Here is a 24639-nt window from a genome sequence, read left to right as displayed (position 1 = left end):
GTTAACAACTTTCCTTCCTAGAAAAAAGGACTAATCCTCGATGATTCCTTGGAAAATTATGTCCACAGGCTTCTGTCCTGTTTCGCTATGGGTTTTTTACTGTGCTTTGCATTTGCTTCCTTCCCCCCTCACTATCCTTCCAGTTTAAAAATGAAGTCAAACCAGAGCTGACAGAAAGGCAAAACCCATGGAAGAATTACTTTGGGCAGCTGTAGTTGACTGTGACTTCTGAATAATTTTTCCAGAGTAAACTCTGGAATAAATGTTCTTCAATTCTGCTGTAGCATTTCTGAAGTTTCATGTGGGATACAAGTCAGTTGACCCCAATCCCATAAATTCTCTCCAGAAAACAGACTGCATAGATGAAACCCTATCTCTTCTAATGCAGTTTCCCCTAAAGTGTAGTGCAGTGCATGTAAACAAGGTGCTGTGAGATCAGCTATAAGAACTGCCACAACTGCAACTGGGACCTGTGCTGCATAGCACTGGTGCATGAGTTTTGTAAGAAGTTGCATTAAATATTTTGGCCTTCAAGCAGCCCATCTTGGAAAGATTTTTTTTTCACCTATATTAAACTTTTGGCTGGAACTTGAGAGCTTTACATTCACTGTTTTATTCATTTCCATTTGGAAATAATAACAGTTTATTGATAGGCAGCATGCATGTAAAGATCTGAAAGACTTTCTTGCCAAAACACACATGCATTCTCCTACAATACTGGCATTTGTCTATAATCTCACTTTGCCCTCTAGTGCCCATTCCTTTTCTTCTTTTTTCCACACTGCAAGGTACCCTGTTAACTGAAATATGTCAAAACACCTTTTTATTTAGTGATATCTTAAGGATAGTTATGAACTAAAAAGAAAGCTTAATGGTATGAGAGTTTCTGAACAATTAGTGATCAATATTCCCACTGGAGGAAAAGTGAGGCAAAAAACCCTTTATGAGAGAGCAGTTGAAAATATTTCATGCTACTTCCAAGTTTCAGTAAAAAGGAGACCATTTCAAGAAAAGTTTACTGCATTTCAGAACCATCTAGGATATCAGAACCAGAAAGGTGAAGTAGGCTGAATGTCCTTTCATTGTACAGGCTTGAAGTGCCAAAACCAAACAAGCAGAAGAAAGAAAGATTTTAAATGGTCTTGCAGTGTGGACATTTAAAGTGCTGTTAGTTACAAAGCCCAGGAAACACATGTTTTGCTGTAACATTTGTGGCAGGGTGTCACCAGGCAGAAAAATGGTTTCGATAGTTTGTTCCGTTTCTTTAGTCTTTTCTGTTCTGGATTATGGTGAAGTTGTTAGCTAGTTTTATTTCTGCTGTTTCAGCTTCAGACCCAATAGCCATGTCTCTCGTTACCTCTTTAGCTTGCGTCCATGGGTGGCAGAGAGAAGACTACATACACCCTGCAAAAGAGACGTAGATACGGTACCTGAGATCTGGTGTACCATTGCTTTAGCTCTTCTCTGTCATAATTTTGTTTAGATGGTTTAGATGTTATTATCACACCTTTGAATGATACTCTTCTGAATGGCTGAATATCAGGGGAAGCTTTAAAGTGGTTCCTCATCTGATGCTTAAACCAACCTTTAGCAATTTCAGCCCTCTGGAGCTAACATAGAATCATAGAATGGTTTGGATTGGAAAGGACTTTAGAGATAATCTATTTCCAAACCCCTTGCCATGAGCAGGGGCACCTCCCACTAGATCAGGTTGCTCATAGGCTTATCCAATCTGACCTTGAACACTTCCAGGGATGGAGCATCCAGGTCTTCTCTGGGCAACATGTTTCAGTACCTCACTGCCCTCACAGTTAAAAATTTCTTCCTAATGTCTAATTTGAATCTCCCCTCTTTCAGCCTAAACCCGTTACCACTCCTCCTATCACTGCACTCCCTGATAAAGACCCCTTCCCCAGCTCACTTGTAGGCCTCCCATAAGTACTGGAAGGCTGCTATAAGGTCTCCTCAGAGACTTCTTTCTCCAGACTGAACAACTCCAACTCTCTCAGACTGCCCTCAAAGGGAAGGCTGTGGAAGCCACAGCCTGCTGTCTCTCCACTGCTTCTTTATGCCAGACCCAGAAACCTGTGCTGAACGTACATCAGCCTTGGCCACAGGAAGTAGTTGGGTTGGTTTTTTTTTTAAGTCTTCGGGTTTTGTTACTAAACTGTTGCCAATATTTATCAGGTAAGACAGCCTGGATAAAAGTCTGCTTTCTTCCTTTCTAACACACAGCAAGTGACAAGAGAAAATACAACCATTTGAAAAGGGGTCACCCAGGGGCAATTTCCCCAAGGGCAAAATCTAGGCTTGACCTCACAGAAATTAGTGGATTAGTGCAAGTTTCTTGCAAGTTGTTTTAAAGAATGTGATTATATTGCAAGTATTATTCAACGCTGAGGTTTGGAGGAGAAATTCGTTGGAATATCAATATGTTTCTGTGGGTCAATTTGTGAGCAAAGGGAAAGAGTCAGAAGATTTCATGCAGCAATAAAATACAGCACTGAATGATGTTGTTCGAGATTGCAGTAGTCAAGATGTATACGCCTATGAGCAAGTAAGATGCGCCACAGACAGGTGTGGCTTTAGAGTACTCCACTAAATGCAGAGAATTTATTTCAAATGAGCTTATGAAAGAAGGTAAGGTGAACTAGAAATAGAGCAACAAGGAAAAAAAGCCTTTTCCCCCATGTAGCTAGAGGAGGTAAAAATACATCAGTTAAAAGTAATGACGTCCAACTGAGAAGCCATAGCTACTGCAAACAATATCCTATGTAGACAAACCCTTCTAGAATTACTTTATCTCTCTGAACAAAGTTAATGTTAGATGGACTTAAATATAAAAAAAACCCCAAAAGCAAAAATAAAAGTCTTGGGAAAGAGCATACAAACTTTGAAAGAATAATGAATAATCTTAACCTAAGTCAGGACTACTTAAATATTGTTCTACTTTATTTTTTATGTGGTCTCAATCTGTACAAATCTAGAAATTCCTGCAAGGTGAGGAATGATTCTCTACATGTAGGTAAAATGGAGATGGAAAGTAGCAGCATATTTTATTAGCAGAAAACACCATAAGATGACACTATTTGTGGTAAGACCACAGTCACTTCCTATGGAGTAACCCTCATTGAGAAGTCATATAGATTAATTTATAGCTAGTGTAGACACCTTGCTTACCAAGGTCATTACTTACATTGAATAATGCACTACATTTTCAAAAATAAGTTTTAGCAACATAATTATTTAAATACAATCACAGCTAAATACAAGCATTGCCACAAGATAGATCACAGAACAAATAAAGTAAATAAATATTTTTAAAGCTAAGTTATGTCAGATCAAAATCTTTGTACCTTAGTTGTTAAGTTTGCTTATGACTTTTTCTATCAATTGAAGACATCTCCTCATTTCTGCACGGCTGATCTCCCAGGAGCACATGTTGTGTTGTCTGTCTTTAAGAAAACAGTCTATTTTCTGAAAGTACTTCTTCAGTTTCAGTCTGTTGATTTCTTTACTCGAAAAGTAGTGGGTCTGCTTCTTGATCACACATGCCTCCAACTGCTCAATTTGATGATAAAGTCCATTTTGGAATTGTTCTAGAGCAGTCCCATCCCAAGCTGCTAGAGTCAGATTTTTGCTAAAGATGTAGAAGATGTGTTGGTAGATATCTTCAATGGCTGCCTTGACAGCCTCTTTCTGTCTGGGCTTTAGAACCTGTTTAGGAAATCTGAAGTACATTTTCTCTCTTAGGCACTGTGGAGGAAACTTTTTGCCCATTTTGTCCAAAAGTTGCAGGCTGTTCTTGATCATTTTTCTTTGCTGTAAAGGAAGGTGACTACACTGAAGACTGGAAATGGTGGCGGTGCACAACAGTATGAGGCCAATTTGTATCAAGCCAAAAGCATTCATAATAAAGAAAAGCTCTAATGTTCTTTCTTTCCTGTGTATAAATGCTGAGAGATAGGCTGGGATGTTCTGAAGGTCATTCATAGGCTCCTGTTTCTTCAAATTCGTGACATGTAATTATTCTGTAAGAGAAGTTTTCATTCATCATTTTTTGGTTTATAAGGTTTTCCCCATGTTGTATGCTTTTGACAGTTACCACTTTCATTTTCTGCCTCATGACTTCATTGTCTCTTTTTTCTTTTCCATTTTCTTCTTATTTCATCTGGATATTAGAATGTTATATATATAAGTATTAGATTACCTGTTCCCTCTCCCTGAAGAACTCTACAGGAAGAATAATGACAGTTTTAAAGAAAAAGTGACAGAAATATCCTTAGTTTCTTAATATTTTAGCAGTGGAGGAATATGTTGACCTGCTGAGTACTGCTGCCATCATCAGCATGATTTATACTCCCAAAATTCAGTTTAGCTTTCTCTATCTACTTTCATTCTGGGAAAATATTTTTCTTTCTCCTCACCTTTATGTCTCTTGACCATTTAAACTCAAATGACAGATGTCATATCAATAAAATATGTGTGGCTGTATATATAGATATGCATTTTAAAATGTGTATATACTTTAATATAACTACATATATTTTAATGCATACACTCTGCTAATTATAGAAGGCATAGATCTCACTTAGAGACTGTAAGTGTCAGGTAAATACAAATACTCACATGGGAACAGGTTAGATACTTGGATGAAATAGTCTTTTCCCCCACCCCCCGTGTATATGTAACTGAACAATAATTAGTATCTGTGCCCTCAGAGCACAGATCTGAATTCTGACATTAAATGGGTAGCAAAAGTATAGAGAAGACAAAAAAATACTCTAAAATTCAGCTGTTTGCTTTCCCTAGCCATGTAATAGAGGAAGTTAGAACTAACACAGTACATTGGGAAATATAGCTCCTATCCTCGATTTTATGTTGGTGAAAACCAGTCTTAAACTATAACTTTGCTGTCTCCCCCATCTCCTGTGTGAACTTATATCATTGCAAAGGCAACTCTCTGCAAGTGATTATGTCTGGATGAAAAGATCAGATAAACTTATTTTTAGTCTTGAGACCTGGCTCTGCATTTTTATTCTGTTGTAGCACCCATTGCTATGTGGTTGGCTTTATTACCACTCTGGTAGTCACTCTGAGCAGATTTATGATACTATTTCATGGCTTTGTGTTCAGCACATAGGTATTTGGGAGGCTTTAGAAAGTCATAAATAAGCTGAGCACAATTATTCACATGAGCACACTCCTTGGATGTTGCTTAAGCCACATTGGATTGGCTGTACTGCCAGTGTGAGAAAAAAATGAATCCCCTAGCATCTGTGACAGCATGAAATCAAAAAAAGGAAGAACAATCAGAGCAGAAGATAAATGTATAACATGGAACCAAATCTTTTCACTCAGAGGGAATTTTTATTACTTTGCAGATCAGCATGCATCAGGGCTGTCTTTTCATCCTCACTGAGTCTCTCACATCCGTCAGTATGTGAACTGTGAAAACCACCAGGCACGGACAGGTTCTTAGAATGATTTGCTGGAAGTGTATGATTTATCAAACTGAATGGGCATTTAGTCTGGAAGAGCACTCGCACATTAAAATCTCGAATACACATAATTCATTTTTTAGTAAGTGCATTCCCAAAGAATTAACAGACTATTCTGAGTAGCAGCTGCTTTCATAAAATGAAGGATCTCTCACATTCACTTCATAATGAGAAAAAACACAGATGCCCAAGCTAAAAGTGCTTTTCAAACCCTTCTATTTTTAGCAAAAAGCCAGACACTTTTTAATATAGGTTTGCATGTGAATAGTGATTTTTTAAGAAATCTATACAGTATAAAGGCAGCCTTGGAGAATACCATGACAAACATCATAAAAAATACTTGAGCATATAAAATAAAAAAGGGGGGAAAAAAAGCATATAAATATACCATTGAAAATAAATATAAAATATGAGACAAATTAGGAAATAGGCAAATAGGAGGAGGGTGCTGGCCTCTTCTCCCAAGTGACAGGGGACAGGACAAGAGGGAATGGCCTCCAGCTCCACCAGGGGAGGTTTAGGCTGAATATTAGGAAAAAAATTCTCATGGAAAGGGTCATTGGGCACTGGAACAGACTGCCCAGGGAGATGGTGGTTGAGTCACCTTCCCTGGAGGTGTTTCAGGGATGGGTGGACAAGGTGCTGAGGGGCATGGTTTAGTGTTTGATAGGAATGGTTGGACTTGATGATCCGGTGGGTCTTTTCTAACCTGATGATTCTATGAGTCTATGATTCTATGAAATATGTGAAGTATTTGTAGCCTGACAATTACAGAGACAAGCAGCAGGAGCCATCTCAGGCTGTTTTGGCAGGTCAGGACAGGCAGTAGTTGGTAGCATGCGTTCAAAGGCTGGGGTTGGTTTCTCTCCTCTCTGGCATCAGAAGGATAATTGACACAAGACGGTGTCCTCAGAGGAAAAAGGTCCCAGGCAGCCAAGCAGGGTGGTCTGCTTCTGGAGGTGGAGTCCTGGGCTAGAGGAATATGAAGAGGCCAGTGCAGAGACAGGCTGCTGAGCACAAACAGCTGGGATGGGAAAGGGAAGGAGCTGCAGCCTCACAGCCATTTATAACGGGGCCATGTTCAGGAGACAAGGATGTGAGCTCCCTTTGCTGCCCCACTGCTCCAAGCTGTGCTCTAGCTGGCCTTCAGCAACTGACATGGCCAGGCAGGTATTGATCAGGTGGGTGAAAAGCTTCAGGCTGTCCTTTTGACTTTGCTCTGCTGGAAGCAGAGATAGAATTGTATCACAAGGCAGAAGTGGTGCAGAAGGGTGGGGCTGGAGCAAGGGGCCATGCTGCTGCCTCCAGAATTTGCAGGGTTGGGACAGGAAGGGTCAGGGCACCAGGAGGGGACCAATGGCACTGAGGATGCTCCTTCTGCCTACTCCAACAGTTTGATATAGGAACATCATCCGCTTCTGGTCTCTTCATCTTTGATGCTTTTCAGCGTGTGTGCAGCTCTGTCAGCTGTGAGTAGAAGGGATGTGGTTTTGCAAACTGGCTCTGGCTTTTGCTAGTATCCTCCTTCCCTTGACATAATCATCATGGGAAAATTGTGAGAGAAGAGTAGGAGAAGGAGAGTTTTCTTTCTACTAGGAGGTAGCAGGAGATTGTGTGCTAGTAGCAATGGGCACAAATGAGTGATGAAGGGTGAAAAGGGAGTGTGATGGCTCCTCTTCCTTTCTTAGGGTAAGTAAGTCTCACCTTGCAGTGAATAAAAGAAATGTAGGAACAAAGGGCCTTGTTAAAGTCTTCATGCCATTCTCATGTGGGTGATCTGATGAGAAGCTTGCTGTGAACCAGAAAATCTCTGCAGGACTGAGCACCAACAACTTCAGTGTGCAGGGGATTTTGTCCTGGGGCCCTGAGGCAACCCTAACCCCACTGTGCTACGGCATGGTGCTATAGGGCCCTTGGGACTTCTACCCCAAGAATCCACCAACTCTGGCTGCTTGAGGCCTGGTGGCCTGCAGCTAGGCACACAGGACTATGTGCAGTGGTGAGTGTAGATGGCTATGGAAATTTCCACACAAATCTTGCATATTCCTCCCACAGCTATCATAGAATCGTAGAATCATAGAATAGTTAGGATTGGAAGGGAAGTTAAAGATGATCTAGTCCTACCCCCTCCCTGCCATGGGCAGGGACATCCCACTAGATCAGGTTACCCAGGGCCTCATCCAACCTGGCCTTGAACACCTCCAGGTATGGGGCATGCACAACTTCCCTTGGCAGCCTGTGCCAGTGTCTCACCACTCTCATGGTGAAGAAATTCTTCCTGATGTCTAGTCTAAATCTGACCTTCTCCAGTTTATACCCATTCCCCCTCGTCCTATCACCACAAGCCTTTATGAACAGTCATTCTCCAGCTTTCTTGTAGCCTCCTTTCAGATACTGCAAGGTCGCTATAAGATCTCTGAGCCTTCTCTTCTCCAAGCTGAACAAGGCCAACCAGCAGCCTGTCCTCAAAGGGAAGGTGCTCCAGCCCTCTGATCATCTTTGTAGACCTCCTCTGGATCTGTTCCAAAAGGTCCATATCCTTCTTATGTTGAGGATTCCAGAACTAGACACAATACTCCAGCTGAGGTCTCACAAGACGGGAATAGAGGGGCAGAATCACTTCCCTCGACCTGCTGGCCACGCTTCTGTTGATGCAGCCCAGGATATAGTTAGCCTTCTGGGCTGTGAGCGCACATTGCCGGCTCACGTTGAGATTCTCATTGACCAGAATCCCCAAGTCGTTCTCTGCAGGGCAGCTCTCAATCACATCATCCCCCATCGTGTACTGAAAACAGGGGTTGCCCCAAACCATGTACAGGACCTTGCGCTTGGCCTTGTTGAACCTCATGAGATTCTCACAGGCCCACTTCCCCAGCATTTTCAGGTCCCTCTGGATGACATCCCGTCCTTCCAGTGTGGCAACTACACCACTCAACTTGGTGTCATCTGCAAACTCGCTGAGGGTGCACTCAATCTCACTGTCAGTATAATTGATAAAGATATTAAACAGCACCGGTCCAAGTATAGACCCCTGAGGGACACCACTAGTCATGGATCTCCATCTGGACTTTGAGCTGTTGACCACTACTCTCCGAACATGACCCTCCAACTAGTTTCTTATCCACTGTACCGTCCACCTATCAAATCTTTATCTCTCCAGTTTAGGGAGAAGGATGTTGTCAGGGACCATGTCAAAGGGTTTACTGAAGTCCAGATAGATCATATCCATCAGTTCACCTGTGTCCACTGCTGTGATCACCCCATCATAGAAAGCCTCTAGGTTGATCATACAAGATCTGCCCCTGGTGAAGCCGTGCTGGCTGCCATTAATCACCTCCATGTCCTCCATGTGCTTTAGCTTAGCTTCTAGGAGGATCTGTTCCATGATCTTCCCAGGCACAGAGGTGAGGCTGACAGGTCAGTAGTTCTCAGGGTTGTCTTTTCTACCCTTTTTAAAAATGGGCACAACATTACCCTTCTTCCAGTCACCAGGGACTTCTCCTAATTGCCATGACTTTTCAAATATCATGGAGAGTGTCATTTCCCTCAGGACTCTGGGATGCATCTCATCTGGTTCCATAGACTTATAAATGTTCAGGTTCCTCAGGTGGTCACAAACCTGATCCTCCTCTGCTGGAGGAGGGAAGGGGGTTATCCCCCGGTCATCATCTTGCTGCCCCATGACCCAGGAGGGGTGAGGAGAGCAGTTATCGGTGAAGACTGAGGAAAAAATGTTGTTAAGTACCTCGGCCTTCAATGTCTCTCTATCCTCATCCCTCTCTACATCTTCTCTGCCCATGAAGGTAATATGGTTAGTCAGTATTTGGGGCCATGACACAGTTCTGTATGCAAAGGGCAGGCTGGTCCAGGAAGACGCTCTTCTGACCATCCCCCTGCAGGCTCAAACTCTGACACTGACACAAGAAAGGGGTTTCCTAGGTTTTTACTCACATCCTTCTGCAAGCACAGGACGAAACACAGTGAACCCAGGGTAGTCTAACAGACTCCAGATCTTCCTGTGAGCTTAGGGTAGAGCTTTTTGTGCTAGCAGGAGATCATCCCAGCTCCAAGTAACTCTTGATAGAATGAGCAGTGCACTTTCTCCTGCGGGCAACTAGCAGTAACTTTGCCTGCAAGATCAGGATAGAAGTCTTTGGGAGCAGAAGAGATCCATCAAGCTCAGAAAACACAATGCCTCTGCTATTTTGGGCCATTACCACTCAGCCTGTCAGAGACCAGAAGCTGTCTCTCCAGTCATCACTCTCAGACAACAGCATCTCATCAGGGGCTCAAAAGGGCCTCAATAAACTCAAGAAGCTTCCTGACCAAGAGGCAACAGCAGAACCAGGCCCCAAAGTAGGGTGATGTTTTTACCATGGATGGAGGAAGGGTCAACACAAACTCATAGTCCCTTGTTTTCCCTTGGGGGTGGGGTGGGAGGGGCACTGTCTCAGGTGCCCACAGTCCAGTGTCTCAGGATATCAGCAAGAGTACAAGACAGTCCCCATTTTTGCATGGCCTAAATCTCCAGTGGGCACTAAGCATGCTGAATTGTGCCCACAGCATTCTACAGTACAGCCGCAATCATCCACACTATTTGTCACAGTGTCAAGGTGTTCTCTCTGGCCTGTAAGATACCCTTGTTTTCATGCTCCAAAGCCAGTGTTCACAATGTAGTGAACAGAGGATTCTAGGATAATGTGGATCTTTGGGAAGGCTTAAACAAACTCCAGCTACTGAATGTGTTACATACTCCCTCATTGATTGCTTCACCCCTTTTTCTCAGAGAGCTTTAAGATAAAACTAGACACTGGTCAGAAATTAAATAGCAGCTCCTTAGCTCTAATTAGCCTCTTCAAACATATAAATTGCAATTAAAGGTTCCTGGGCATATGGGGCAAAAATCAACAGTGCACGAGGAGCAGACAGAAAGGAAGAAAGCAAGAAAGGTTTCTAAAAGTTATGTTCTACATAAACAGCAAAAGAAAGACTATGGGAAAACACCTGTTTTGTATATTCTTTTATTGTTATTATAGTTATATTTTCTCTTCCTTTACCACTCTGTTAAACTGATTTTACCCCAACCCATGAGTTGTACCTTTTCTTAGTATTCCCCTCCTCATCCTGTCGGGGTGAGGAGCCATGAATGAGCAAACACCATGGTTATTTTGTTGACAACTCATGCCTAAAACTGCGTGGCCAGGTGGTTCTTTGTTACTGCCTCAGGGCTAAACCATGACAGTCCTTTTCGGTGCCCGTAATGGGAGACGAAGGATTGGGTAAAGACAGATCTGACCAGCATATGGTGAAACAAATCTGTTACAAGAATAATATAAGTTTAATAGTTGCAGTTTCTTATGTTTCTGTGTTTTGTTCTCCTCACATGGTCATGTTATAGAATCATAGAATAACCAGGTTGGAAGAGACCCACCGGATCATCGAGTCCAACCATTCCTATCAAACACTAAACCATGCCCCTTAGCACCTCGTCCACCCGTGCCTTAAACACCTCCAGGGAAGGTGACTCAACCACCTTGCTGGGCAGCCTCTTCCAGTGCCCAAAATGTAAATCTTTACATGCTCTGTGTATTCCCTGCATCATCACTGGGTGAAAGATCAGGATTATAATTTTCCTGCGCTGTGTAATATTGGCTTATGGTACGATACTATACCTGGACATGAGGGTTCGGCTGGTATTCGCACACAGCATTGCCATCAGGTGGTACCTCGGGCGCCATCTCTTGGAATTTGTTAGTTATCACTCTCAATCAACAGAGAAGATGGCACAGCTGAAGAACATTGGGACAGTCTGGATTGGTCCTGCATCAGACAAAGGCAAGCCCGTCCGTGGGATTGCCTTTGCTCAACCAGGGTGTACTTGGTGGGTGGTGTGAAAGGATGAAGTCCGATGTGTGCCTCAAGATTTGATTTTGGGTGACAATAGCCAATAATTTGAACTGTATGATGTTAATTGCCATATAATGCTGTAGGTCATCACTTAGATTGATGTGTGTCATATCAAAAGTATTACAGTGAAGATCACCCAGATTAATGAAGAATGAACTTTGATGAAAACTGAGTGAAGTGGTGATGGAACAAGAACTGGCTTCAGCTAATGGCATCCAGCAACATCCTCAAGCTCAACATACTCAACCCATTGACCATGGCCACAGGCTGTGTCAGACACATCAGCTGCAAGCTCCAGATGCAGCATTTAAGAACCCAACACCACACACCATCTCTCCTGCCCTGAAAGATTCTTACAACAGATGGAGCCAAAAGTCATAGGCTAAATGAACTCAAAGGAAAACTTGGAGGGATGGCCCATGGACTAAGGGAGTAGTATCTCTGTGTGTGTGTGTGTATATATATATGACAATATAGGAAAAGTGCTAGCGATCAATGGGAAAGCGTAAGAACTAGACAGGACATATATGGTATAGAATAACAGGTGTATAATGTCCTGGTTCCAGATGGAAAAGTGGTAATTTCCTGAGTTTGGCAGGGGAAGTTTTAATTTTCACAAGAAGCTGGACAGGAACACAGCCAGGGCAGCTGACCCAGACTAGCCAATGGGATATATTCGGTACCATGAAGTCACGCTAAGCATATACAAAGGGTGTTGGTGGTGTTCCTGGCTTGTCCGTCTCTGTGTGGCTCATGGCTTATCTCATGGATTCCAGATCAAGATCAAGCAGTAAGTGACTTTTCAGTGGGTATCATCCATTTTGTATATCTTTTATTATTATTCTTGTATTTTCTCTTTGCTGCTCAGTTAAACTAATTTTATCCTAAGCCATTCATTGTACCTTTTCTCTTCCTATTCATCTACTTACCACACCAGAACCAGGGCGACAAGCGAGCAAGCAGCCACCATGCTGTGCGTGTCATCTGTCTCAATGTCTTTGAAAGCATTCTCCTAGAGAAGCTGGTAGCTCATAACTTGGATGGGTGTGCTTTTTGCTGGGTGAAAAACTGTCTGGATGGCCAAGCCCAGAGATTTGTGGTGAATGAAGTTAAATCCAGTTGACAGCCAGTCACAAGTGGTGTTCTGCAGGGCTCAGTGTTGGGGTCAGTCTTGCTTAATATCTTTCTTACTGGTCTGGATGAGGGGATTCTGATTGTACTTAGTAAGTTTGCAGACAACACCAAATTGGATAGGAGTGTTGATGCACTCAAGGGCAGGAAGACTCTGCAGGGGGATCTAGACCAGCTGGATTGATGAACCGAGGTCAACTGCATGAGGCCTAACAAGGCCAAGTGCCAAGTCCTGCACTGGGCCTGCAACCAGCCCCTGCAATACTATAGGCTCAGGAAAGCGTGGCTGGAAAGCTGCCTGGAGCAAAAAAGACCTGGGGGTGTTGGTCAACAGCTGGCTAACATGAGCCAGCAGTGTGCCCAGGTGACCGAGAAGGCCAACAGCATCATGGCTTGTATCAACAATGGTGTGGCCAGCAGGGGTAGGGAAGTGATCGTGGCCTTCTACCTGCCACTGCTGAGGTTGCACCTCAAATCCTGTGTTCAGTTTTGGGCCACTCAGTACAAGAAGGACACTGAGGTGCTGGAGTGTGTCCAGAGAAGGACAACGAAGCTGATGAAGGGTCTAGAGCACAAGTATTACGAGGAGGGGCTGAGAAAACTGCAGTTGTTTAGTCTGGAGAAGGAAGACGTTATTGCCCTCTGCAACACCCTGAAAGGAGGGTGTAATGAAGTGAGTGTTGGTCTCTTCTTCGAAGTAACAAGTGATAGCACAAGAAGAAATGGCCTCTAGTCATGCCAGGGGAGGTTTCAACTGCATATTCGGACATGTTTCTTCACTGAAAGGGTTGTCAAGCATTGGAAACCAGGCTGCCCAGGAAAGCAGTTAAATGAACATCCTTGGATGTATTTAAAAGACATGTGATGCTTATGACATGGCTTAGGGGTGAACTTGTTAGTATTATGTTAAAGGTTGGACTTGATGATCTTAAGGGTCTTTTCCAACCTAAATGATTCCGGAATTCTAAACACTACGGTGAACAGCACAAGTTTCCTCATCTGAGATGCACCTACTCCTTTACGTGAAGAAAATCCTACCTCTTTTAAGACAGCATTAGAAAACATGTTTTCTATCACGTGAGAAAAAATAAATTTCTCTATGCCCTTTCAAGAATTCCCATTCTATATAGCAGAATTAAAGACAAGAGTAGAATGGGGAGGCAGAAGTTAGTACTCCAAAAGATCTGTCTCTTGCAGAATGTCCATAGTTCTGTGTCAGTTTTCTTTTCAATTGCAATACATTTTAAAACAATGCTCAGAACACTGGGAAGCAACACCAACAGTGTCATTTCCCAGTTACTTGAGCATCAGATTAGACTCTTAACACTGTACCACCGTAAATATACTCTTGAGACATTAGAAGACTAATAGCGTTCAAAAGAAAAATAAGATACACAAGTTTTGTCTAGAATACTTCCTTTATTATTTGCAGTCTGTAAATTTTAATACATGATTGAATTTCTACATCATTTTCTCTGTTTAAGCACATCCTGGTCTTTTCCAACAACCCAGTCGACTGCACCTTTATTATGTACAGTCAGTACTTATGAAATATTGCATATGCATCTGTGAACTTAGAAAAATAACATGCAGGGGAAATTGTTACCATGTAACTGATAAAAAAAAGATAGGTAAAACAGTCAATCCCCTTTTAGAGTGTTATGGCTTTGCACCAAGTATCAGACAAATAAACAATTTAAGATGCTTCTTGTTAAAGGCACTTACTGTTCTTCAAATACACTTTCAAATTTAGTTCTATTGCATTAAGAAATGTATCTTAGATCATACTGTCATAACACAGCAGAACAGTCCAAAAAGGCAGCATTAATAAAAAGGAAAAAAGGGGTTTTATGTTAAAATATTAAAAAGCAAGAATTAAAACAAACTTTCAGGATTTGGTCCTTATAAAACAGGCAACAGCATTCAGGCAATAGTGATTTCTTTCTTAGTTGCTAACAAAATAATATCCCCAAAAAAGACCTCTTCCAGTTCCAGCCTACAGATATGTTTATGTTGAGTAGTGTATTCTCTAACACCATCCCCAATAAAAATATAGGTTTTTAAGACTAACTATGGCTCCACTTTGGCTGTGAAGAAAGAAACCTCAAGAGAGCATTATACATGCACAAACTATCAAGCCTACAATTCTGTGTCTCTGTATCTGGATGGCTGTCCATAATACCCCTTCTTAGAGTGGTCTGAGAGCTGCCGACGGTACTCCTCTTCCTCTTCCACATCACTGCCGTAACTGCCACGGTTCTCAAGGTAAGGTCTAATAGGAGGTTTCTGGGGTTCTGGAGGTCTGGAGCTAATGCAGTAAGACAGAAACAGAGGGAAAGATAATGTTTACTCCCATTCTGAAAAGCTGAAAAATAATTATACTTAGTATTGGCTTTATGGCCACATGCAATGTAGCAAGGCAAATGGAGTGAATGAAATCCCTTGTAGCCTGCCCATAAATGACTGCATAGTCACAGGAGGCCTCATCTGGAGAGACATCTTATTTGCATCAAGCTGGAGCCTGATGTTCAGTTTTGATCTACTCAACCTACCTGGATGAGTGCCAGATTTAAAGTTACAGAACACAAACACACACACATCAAGAGCTTATTAGCACTTTATTCCCTGACCAGAGAGGTTTTCGGTCATTGCTGCTACCCCAACTGACATTTTCCTTAATTATGTTTGTATTAGTTGTTTTTCTGTTCCTGCTTCTTCTTGCTTTTCCTATTCCTACATCTTCCTGCTTCTTGGACGCGTCTCAAGGTCTAAGGCTCCTTATGTGACATTTCTTAAACTGATGATAGCATTCTCTCCTTGCTCAAGACTCTCATGAGGGCTCTCAACAGTGCGCAGAAACAACCCACACATGTACTTTTTATACACTCTGGTGCTACCCATTTAATGTGATGCTAAGCACATATATGTAGAAGTAAGATCTGCCAATGAAGGGTATTTCCTCAGTTCCCAAAGCCATTTTGCAATCCCACATTGTACAAAACAAAGATGTTATTCTCCCTTGTGTATTACCCTAGTGCTTAAATACTCCCTTCTAGTCCAATCCCTGACACTCCTGTAAAAAAGGCAACAGCACTGACTCTGTACATAAGCAAACACTCTGCATATGTGGTTAAAGATTATTTTTCACTATTTCTAAAGAGCTACCAAAGCTATATAAAAAAGCTATGCTTTTCTGAACACACCACGAAAACCTGAAAATAATCACTTCATGTTTCGCATTTTTGTATTTTAGATCATTTACTATGACATCAAAGGATTTGATTCACTAGAGAAAAGAAGTGCCATTTCTATTGGTTATTATTAAGAGGCAAGAAAAACCTTAAAACCGTGCAGAGCAGAAACCAAAATCCATCATACAGTGTGTTAGGGTCTTGAACAGGTGACTGCTCAAGTCACAGAAGTATGCAATTCAGAAGGCAGAGATGACACAATGGTCAACCATTCCAGAACTCATTGACTTGTGATGTGAAAGACTCCTATTTTCATGAGACTTCATGGATGACCTCTGGCAAGTTTCATCCTCACTCTCCCTACCCATACAATACATCTGTAACTGAAAAAGCATTTAAGTAACTAAATTTTAATAAGTTATTAAACCAGCAATTAACTGTCAGGGTAGACTAACAGTCATCAAGCATCTAGCACAGGAAGGATGGACATCAAAGGACACAAATGCAGAAAAGCTTCTGAGTAAAACTGACTAGGGCAAAAAAATGGCTCTGTAAATATTTCAGCAAACAATTTAATATTTTTTCCTAGGTAACTCAAATACTATGGATGAACTGAAAGAAAAAAAACATCTTGAAAAAGAAAATGGTTCACTGAAATCTAGCCCTACCTGTACAGTAACCTTTGAGGGACAAAACAGCAATATACCAAGCAAGATTATTTGTATGAATAAAAACTGGCGAGATCAGTATCCCTCTCACTGGTGAAGTAAGCACTCAAGACAAAATGCTTTAAACTGGATACACCTTACCTTATAGGCTGGGGCCAGTTCTGTTCAGACTTCTGTGTTTTGACAGGGACAGCATAAATATCTGGGTGCTTCTGGGCTATTTCAAGCTTTAAAAGAAAGAAGGAGAAAATAACAGTTCTTTTTAAGTCTATCCATCAGGGATCCTAGATCTAGCAGGTCAAAGCTACATCTGAAACAATTAAAGCATAAATTGATAACTGATCCTATTCGTAGTTCTACAATTGTATAAACTTTTGCTAGAGCAGTAATTCCAAGTGCATGTGAAAACAACAGAATGCCAAAAGCAGCGGGAATATTAGAAGATAGCTTTCTACAGTTACAACAGGAAGCCTTAAAATACATTCTCTTATTAAATCCAAATACACACAACAGTATGCCTGCACATGTGGTTCCACAAACTTCTCTGTCCAGAAGCCACACAATGCAAAGGAATAATTTTCATTTTCAGGATGCAGTCTGGGAAGCACAGTCAGGGGAGAATGCATGACTTCATACCCTGGCATTCTGGGCCTCTTGTAGTTCTTGCATTCTTTGCAATCTCGCCTTATGATCCATCTCCTCAAAGATTTTTACTTTCCTCAATACAGATTTTGGAGTATTTTCTTGCTCGCCTCCTTCCTCTTCCAACTTTGCCTCCTCCTCCTCCTCTGCAGGTGGGACTGTTGGCTGAGAGTTTCTCAGAATGGGACGCCCAAAGGCAGGTTTCACAGAAACAGGTGGTGGTGCTGCTTTAGCTGATACAGTTGAAATCTCACTACTGGCAGCAATGTTACTTGATTTGGAGTCATAGTTCTTGGGGAAGTCATATAGGTCCTCTTTGTTTTGTAACTTTCCCTGTAAGTATGATAGATAGAAACAAAGTTTACATCATCAACTTCACAATTTTAATTTCAAATGAAGGCTTTAATCTGAAATTAATCATTTTGCTTATGTGTTTAACAGTGTCACGCTTCACCCAAAGTAACACTTGAAAGGTATTTGAACTGCTGCAACATTTTGTCCGTACACTCATATACTACACACCAACCTATAGCAGACCAGCACATCAATACTTTTTGTTCCATTTGTTCAGGATTATCAAAATTACAACACGTGTTAGGGAACAGCACAGAGAAAACTGACTTCCCAAATGATTTGTCAGTACTACCTAATGCAGAGTATCACTACCAGGAGTTCAGAGCACACAGGACTCAAGCCTGTTTTCTATTCCATCTTTCTGTTCCATGTTCTACTCCGCACAGTCTGCACTGTCACGGTATACTCGAATGTATTTAGAATACATGCAGTATATGAGGGCACCCACCCTCATAGAGAAAAGGGCTTTGGGCTTAGGGGAAATCAGAAATTTGGCATCCAAACTTTGTATTTTTTTTACCCCTGCATCACTCCTGAGCAAGGTTTGAATAGACAGTTAACATCAATTTCTGTTGATGGAGACCGACTTCAGAGGAGGTAGATTACAGTTTTGAGCTCCTCAATAAAGGGCATCAGATATGCTTTTCCTGATGATTAGCCTACATTTGTTCCTGCCAAGCTAAAAAGTGCCTTTCAGATTGCTGGCAGACACGAAAAGGAGTCTCCTTTCTTATTCCATATAGAGATCACATGTACATACGAAGGGAACAGTCATGCCTAAAGTTTTCTCTCTATTTTAACCTGCAACAATTTCACTCATCACTCCTCTCTACACTTATAATGTTTTCTAGGCTCTGATCATTCCTATTGCTCTTCCTAATGCGCTATCCTGGAGAGTTCTCCAGAGAGAGGAATTTTGTACTCAGATTTGGTTTTACAATTTTACCTTAGGTGGTTCAGGCTTGAATGCTGGAGGTGGACTCGGTTCTCGAAGGATCTCCCTGCTACCAGCTTTTCTCAAATGAGCTCTCGGTTCTGAACTAAATTTTTTTAAACTCTGTGAAAGAAAATATGAGATAAAATCACTGCAGTATTCAGTAATTCAATCATTTTTTTTACTTTCTCAAGTTTAGTATTTCAGGAACAGTAACTAGGTTTCAAAAGATTGTCAGCAACCTGACCACAATCACTGCAGATATGATTGCAGAGTCCAAGGTAATGAGATATCATCAGGAAACCTATGTAATTAGGCAGAAAAGCAGAGCTATTACTATTTTTGTCCTACACAACATAGCTCTAAAGCACTGTCAGAGGTAAAACAAAACTGCAGTTTAAAAAGCTCTCATTTTGAAGTCATACATACTGGGCTTTCAGAAAGACCAAAGTAAAGTCTTGTTGAAAATCCATTCATCTCACCTCCTCAGGATGCACAGGTTCAGAGGACCGGCTAACAGATGAAACCCTTGGTTCTTCCAAGGGCTCATCAAGTTCATTGTCAGTGTATGCACCTCCTTCTCCATCTGTATCCTCCAAGTCACTGATCAGCCGACTGTCACAACTCAAATAGTCAGCACCCATTGCAGTAAGGTAAGACATACGATCATCTGCATCATCTTCCATGCTATCCAGCTAGAGAAAAGTCAGTAAGAATTAAGGAACAACTATTAAATATTTAAGAATTAGAGTCTAGTTAGGTCTCAGTATCATACAGTTCCTTAAGAATGACTTTGCAGAACTGAAAGAAACTCTAACACAGAATCAAAAAGGAAAGTCCTGTAAGAGTTTATCCCTTCCCACCATCCTCCTCGAGCCACGGTATTAGTGATGAAAGCTCCAAAGTATAACAGAAAGAACTATAATAAATAATTTTTTGTTAACAAGCAGGACATCAGCTGACTACTTGCCTAGCCTATCCAGCACAGGCAAATAAAATTTTGAATGACATTTACTGATAAGTGTTACCTTGAGACATCTGTACAGCTTAGTACAGTACAGACTGACTGCTTACCTTTCCTTCCGATACCCATACTGCTTCTCCTTGCTGTTGCTGAATTGTATCTTTCAGACTACCGTACCAGCTATCGTTGGCTGAATTCAAATTGATGGTAGCTGTGAAAAAGGAAGAGAGAAGTTTATATACACAGCAAATGCAACGTAATCCTTTATCAGTTTTTGCATTTAACACTTTATTACAGTTATGTGAGAATGTTAAACAGGTATTTCATTTAGATCACTGACAGAGCATGGTACTTTTATTTTATTGTCTGTCCATTCCCCAAGGTTATTAACTCACTTAGCTTTTTATGACAGTTTCTTTTGTATTAGAATTTGGCAGAACAAGGAACTTTGAATAAAGCCAAGTAATGGATTGCTCATGACCTTCACACCCTTTTAGTTCCAGCCTGCAATGGTTAATATGCAAAGTAGCAAGCGGACGTCTCGAGACTCACACAGTCACATCCACTACTCTCTTGGTAAGCAGGTTAGACAGACCTTACCTGTGAAGAGGTGGGAACAAGTTTTCTTCAGTTTGTTTGCTTGCTCATAAAGTTTCCTTGAGCTCTTGTTAGATGTGGAACATAGCCTTTGTCTCATGGTTTTCACACCCTGCTTACTATCCGGGTTAAAGAAGACCACAATTGGAAACCACTGGGTATAATTTAGCAGGTCCACTGCTTTAGGAGTCACATCCAACAGAGCATGTTTATCCTGTTAACAAGAAAGCCTAGTCAGCATGCTGCTTGTGCAGAACAATAGGTGGTGGCTAGAACATGGTATCCTAGGAAAACCAGGACACTTTTTGTCCAAATAAGACCAAAATTTTTTGGATTTTTTCCACCCAGTTATACCACATTCAGAAGCCACAGTAGACAGCCACTGTCTTCCAGCTCTATTTTTCTGAACAGCCTTTGCCTGAATGTCCTTATTCTTATGTCAACTAACTCTCCTGTAAAGTGAAATGCATATATTCCATTTTTTTCCTTTTTTTTAAACAGGTAATTATAGTTAACTAGCTCTTCTTTCTACCTGCCCCTACCACAGCTTCCAATGTCACAACTAGTCTTGGTGCTATCTGTGAGCTTTTTTCTTCACTTATTAGCTGAGAAATCTCACTTTTTTCATTTAATATATTCTTTCTTAGCTACTTCTGGCACGAAGATGAATAGGATTTTTAAACATGTGCTTCAGTGGGGCCTGAGCTCTTAGCTGACTTCTGTGTGACATCTTAATTTTTCTGGCATGGATTTTATTGGATACTGGACAACAAGCTGTGGGGTACATTCTTTTTTACTATATTTTTAAGATTTTTTTACTATATACTCAATCTCTAAACAGTATTATAAAAGGAGTCAATGCAGTCTCAGTAGAAGTCACTTAGCTATCACAGTCACTTTCTGCTCAGTTCAATTATAGCAACTCTTAAGAAATTACACCAGGAGCACATATAGAGCACTGCATGACATTAAACCTTCGTGGCAAATTCAGAAAGCATTTAGTACATCACAGATGTCCCTCTATTCAAATTTAGAATGGACTAAGGAAAGATGATTTGATTTCTAACATCAGGTTCACCCTCTGACTTGGAGCATAGTTATCAAATTTATAAAAATTGTTGTTGAAAATTTCAAAACAGCTCTATCATTAACCCAAGTCTGTTTATTGCAGAAACAGATGCAGTGAATATTTCAGGATTCGGGACGTTCTAGGAGCAAACAAATCCAGTGCATGCCTTTCTGTAAGCAACCTTCACAGAAATACTCTACCTGCTCAATGATCTGCCTCACAGTGTTCAAGCGCACTACCCCAGTTGACTTCTCTGAACCTGCGTCTCGGGGTTCTGTCTCTGCAAAGACAACATTTGAGTTTATCTAAAGTGGCCAGGCAGCTGTGATTATTAAGTTATCCATTCTCACAATTAAGGATGATAAGGAAACTAGGAGGACAACTTACTTGCTGTCTGATATAGGTGAGGCAAATCATTCGACAACTTCTCCATAGCAATATCCGCAATAGGGCCAAATATCACCACAGGTCTTTTAAAACCAGCTGAAAGAAAGATATTTGGAGAAAAGACAAGTCTTATAAGACTGCTTTTATATATAAAAGAAATGGCACAGACAGGATTCTCAATTACTAAGCAAGGTTATAAGTAAGCTGATGATACTAAAAAGCATGTTTTAAAAACTTGATTTGTCAAAACTTTTTGCAGCAGCATTAAGTCATATAAAAAGGTATTTTTATCAGCTGAGAAAGCAAAACAAACTATATTAACAGATTTCTCATTCCTTTTAATGAAAATGTATTGAGAGGACTCTGTGTTCTGAAAACAGACTGCATATCTTCAATAATCTTTCTGCCCAGCAAAAAACCATGAGCCCTGACTTAGTGGGTTTTGTGTGAATAAAGATACAAATGCTAAACCAGCTGCAGGGCAGCCTGAAAAAGCAAAGAAATGCAAAACTCTGTTACACTTACATCAAAATAAGTGCAAACACAGTCCACATAAGTTAATGTGGGAATGGTGTTCTATTGCTCAGTCTTCATCTTGATATCCACGAGCTCCATTAAAATACCTTTAAATGTTTGTTTGTTTCTCAATACTGCCATGTGCAAATATCCAGGAAACTATCTTGACTTGCTCAACATCACTAGCAACATAGCTACTTCAGAGTCACAGAGACGGACCACATCAACCTCAATTACATTTGGACAATCTGTTGAAAACATCTGGGTTTTATTTGCTCTCACTGTAAAGTCGAAGTGATACTTATGAACAAGCTAGATTCTGACTGACCTCAGGCATATGTTTTGTACTTCCAGAGCTAGCAAAGGGGAAACTGAGCAAACAGGAAGTTTCCTTCTTCCTTTCTTGTTTTAAGTCTCAAAATTGGCACATGTAATTTGGAGGCAAAGAACAGCAGCAGTTGGAAAACATAAAAAGCCATTTTCTTAAAGTAGTTCATAGTACCCAGAAATTTGCATTCTGAGAAAAATTTCACCCCTTCCTGTTACTCAAATTTAACAAGGAATCTAAGTTATTTGAAATCACTTAGCTGAACAAACATTGTGGGTTGGTTTGGTGTCCAAATAAATGGGCAACTTGTTCACTTACCCTCACGCAACTGAACTCGCTCATAAGCGGGGAATTTTGTGCTCACAGATACAATAGCTGTCAGATCTTCACGACTCTTCCTCAGATTCTTCTTTGCTCCAGATCGCTGGCCACGTGTTCTCCAGAAGTCTGCCCTGTCGCTTGAGCCATCTCTCTGGGCATTTTGAACACTGGCCATCTGCTCAGCTCTTGACAAATAAACCACAGAGTTAATTCATACAGAACTAGTCAAAGAGGCGAATGGCACTTTAGTTAAGAATGACAGATTTTATGTTTACAACACGTAATTTGCCAGAAAGAATAGAAGAGTCCAGAGTTGTTTTGCCTTGGAGTAAGCATGGTGTCAGACTGGTGCTCAGACACACCACTGCTACAAGACTGCTAGACAGGAATGAGTTCTCAGGTCTTAAACTCATAATTCACACAAGCATAAATCACAGAATGCAACTACAAAATGGTGGTGACAGAGTGCAACTCAGAAATGAAGGCCTATGAAATTACTGTCACTGTTCTCTTGTCTATTAGGTCTTCTAAGTTAAGTCACTACAGCACAGAAACAAAGGCTGGTTTGCCCAGATCCATTAAGAGAGAGGACAGAATGCACTAACCAGGAAAAGGGCAAGGGAGTCACATAAACAGTACATTTCAGGAACTTCTGTACAATGCAATTATGAACTTTTTTCACAATCATGCTCAAGAACTTAAAAGCTACAGTATAAAATATCCTGACTTATTCACTGATGCATTTTAATACTGGTACTCATTGTGCCTATTTGAACACTTATTATTACCTCATATTAATGTTGACTAGGAAAGCATATCTAAGAAAAACATTGCTGTGGTTCACTCAGTATTTCACAAAAAATAAAGACTATGGCTGCTAAGAAATATTAGCCTTGGGAATATTTGTGAAACAGTGTCCATAATATATACAAAACAAATTCAAGCACTAAAGTTATTTTAAAAGATTAATCATCAGAGTATTCTTGCACACACAATCATGAGCTCCCTACATGTAGGGGTTTTGTTGGGCTGAGGGATTTTTCTGTGTGTATGTGGGGGGGGGGGAGTTGTGCTTTCTATTTTGTTTGATTTTATTTGGTTGTGGATGGGGCAGGGGGGAAGGGAGTGGTGTGGAAAGAACAGGGAAAAAGCGCAAAAGAAGGCAAAAATAGGACCTTCCATGCATGTTCTAGAATAGGAAACAAAGCAACTAGTGGCCAAAGCTTAGTTTATTGCTGAGACAGGCTCTACAAACACCTGATCTGGCATGTAGATAACACCACACTCTCTCCTCTTCTCCTCACATAATGGTATGCTTCTAAAACATACAGTTTTTCAGGCACAATTGTTGTGAGAGGAAAGACAAAACAATGTATTCATTCTTGCAAGGGTGAGCAAAACTCATTTGGAAAAAAAAAAATCTTACTTCTAACAATAGGTAGGAAAGGATGCCACCTTACCTGCTCTTATTTGGAATGAGGCCCTTTTCCAGTTCATTTCCAATCCTCACAGCCAGCCAGTTTCCCAGTTTGCCATCATACAGTGTATCAACTACTCTGAAGATCTCCCCTCTGGTGAATGCCAAGCTTTGTGGTGACTCTTTCTCACACTCAAAATGGGTCCTAATAAAGAATGAATCTCCTCTGCCACAGGCCATAATATCTCTGTAAACTAAAACAGGAACCTTCTATAGTTATATTTTTTTACGCTTGAAAGAAATATTAATCTGTCATTCTAGAAAACAGTTTAAAAACTCTTTCCCTCTATGGAAAAAGATGTAAAAAAAGCAGCCTTCACATCCATTGCCCTAAGCACACATTATCAAGAGTATTCTATGCTTGTACACACACAACCCTTGCAGATATGAGGGAAGGAGGTATTTGCACTTTCCCAAAGCAAAAGGCAGCTATGGTACATCAATACTGTAGCAGGCTGTGTGTTCAACAGCAAAGCAAGAGTCTCATTATTAAACTGCTCATCAATAAAACTGTCCATTTGCTGCTATCTAACTGAATCCCTTATGACTGCTATGGACAAAAACGTGGAAGGAACAAGCACTATACTGCTAGTTTTCAGGATTAAGAAGAGATGCTATTTGATAATTATGAAAGAGATGGAGAAATGAGCTG

General features: G+C 40.9%; 2 protein-coding genes across 6 annotated transcripts in view; both read right to left on the bottom strand.

The window, feature by feature from the left end:
• Positions 1-1361: 1361 nt before the first annotated feature.
• LOC138733447 (interferon alpha-13-like) lies at positions 1362-3989 on the bottom strand. The gene is given in 3 exon segments (XM_069880640.1): positions 1362-1404; positions 3362-3945; positions 3948-3989. Coding segments are annotated over 3 exon segments (669 nt in total).
• Positions 3990-13938: 9949 nt separating this feature from the next.
• The window catches only part of TJP2 (tight junction protein 2), a 70357-nt gene continuing 59656 nt past the window's right edge, over positions 13939-24639 (bottom strand). For all 5 annotated transcript variants that reach the window (XM_069881198.1, XM_069881193.1, XM_069881194.1 and 2 more), the window contains 11 exons: positions 23971-24181; positions 22508-22695; positions 21346-21441; positions 21159-21238; positions 19893-20103; positions 19403-19503; positions 18811-19023; positions 18341-18451; positions 17035-17373; positions 16540-16625; positions 13939-14847 (listed from right to left, as the gene is read on the bottom strand). In XM_069881198.1, coding sequence (XP_069737299.1) covers positions 14679-14847; positions 16540-16625; positions 17035-17373; positions 18341-18451; positions 18811-19023; positions 19403-19503; positions 19893-20103; positions 21159-21238; positions 21346-21441; positions 22508-22695; positions 23971-24181 — 1805 coding nt within the window. In that variant the 3' untranslated portion in view covers positions 13939-14678. The remainder of the gene's footprint in view (positions 14848-16539; positions 16626-17034; positions 17374-18340; positions 18452-18810; positions 19024-19402; positions 19504-19892; positions 20104-21158; positions 21239-21345; positions 21442-22507; positions 22696-23970; positions 24182-24639) is intronic.

Source organism: Phaenicophaeus curvirostris, chromosome Z (genome assembly GCF_032191515.1).
Source record: "Phaenicophaeus curvirostris isolate KB17595 chromosome Z, BPBGC_Pcur_1.0, whole genome shotgun sequence".
NCBI lineage: Eukaryota > Metazoa > Chordata > Aves > Cuculiformes > Cuculidae > Phaenicophaeus > Phaenicophaeus curvirostris.
The sequence above is the reverse complement of the archived record's forward strand: the minus strand, read 5'-3'. Positions and strand labels throughout refer to the sequence as shown.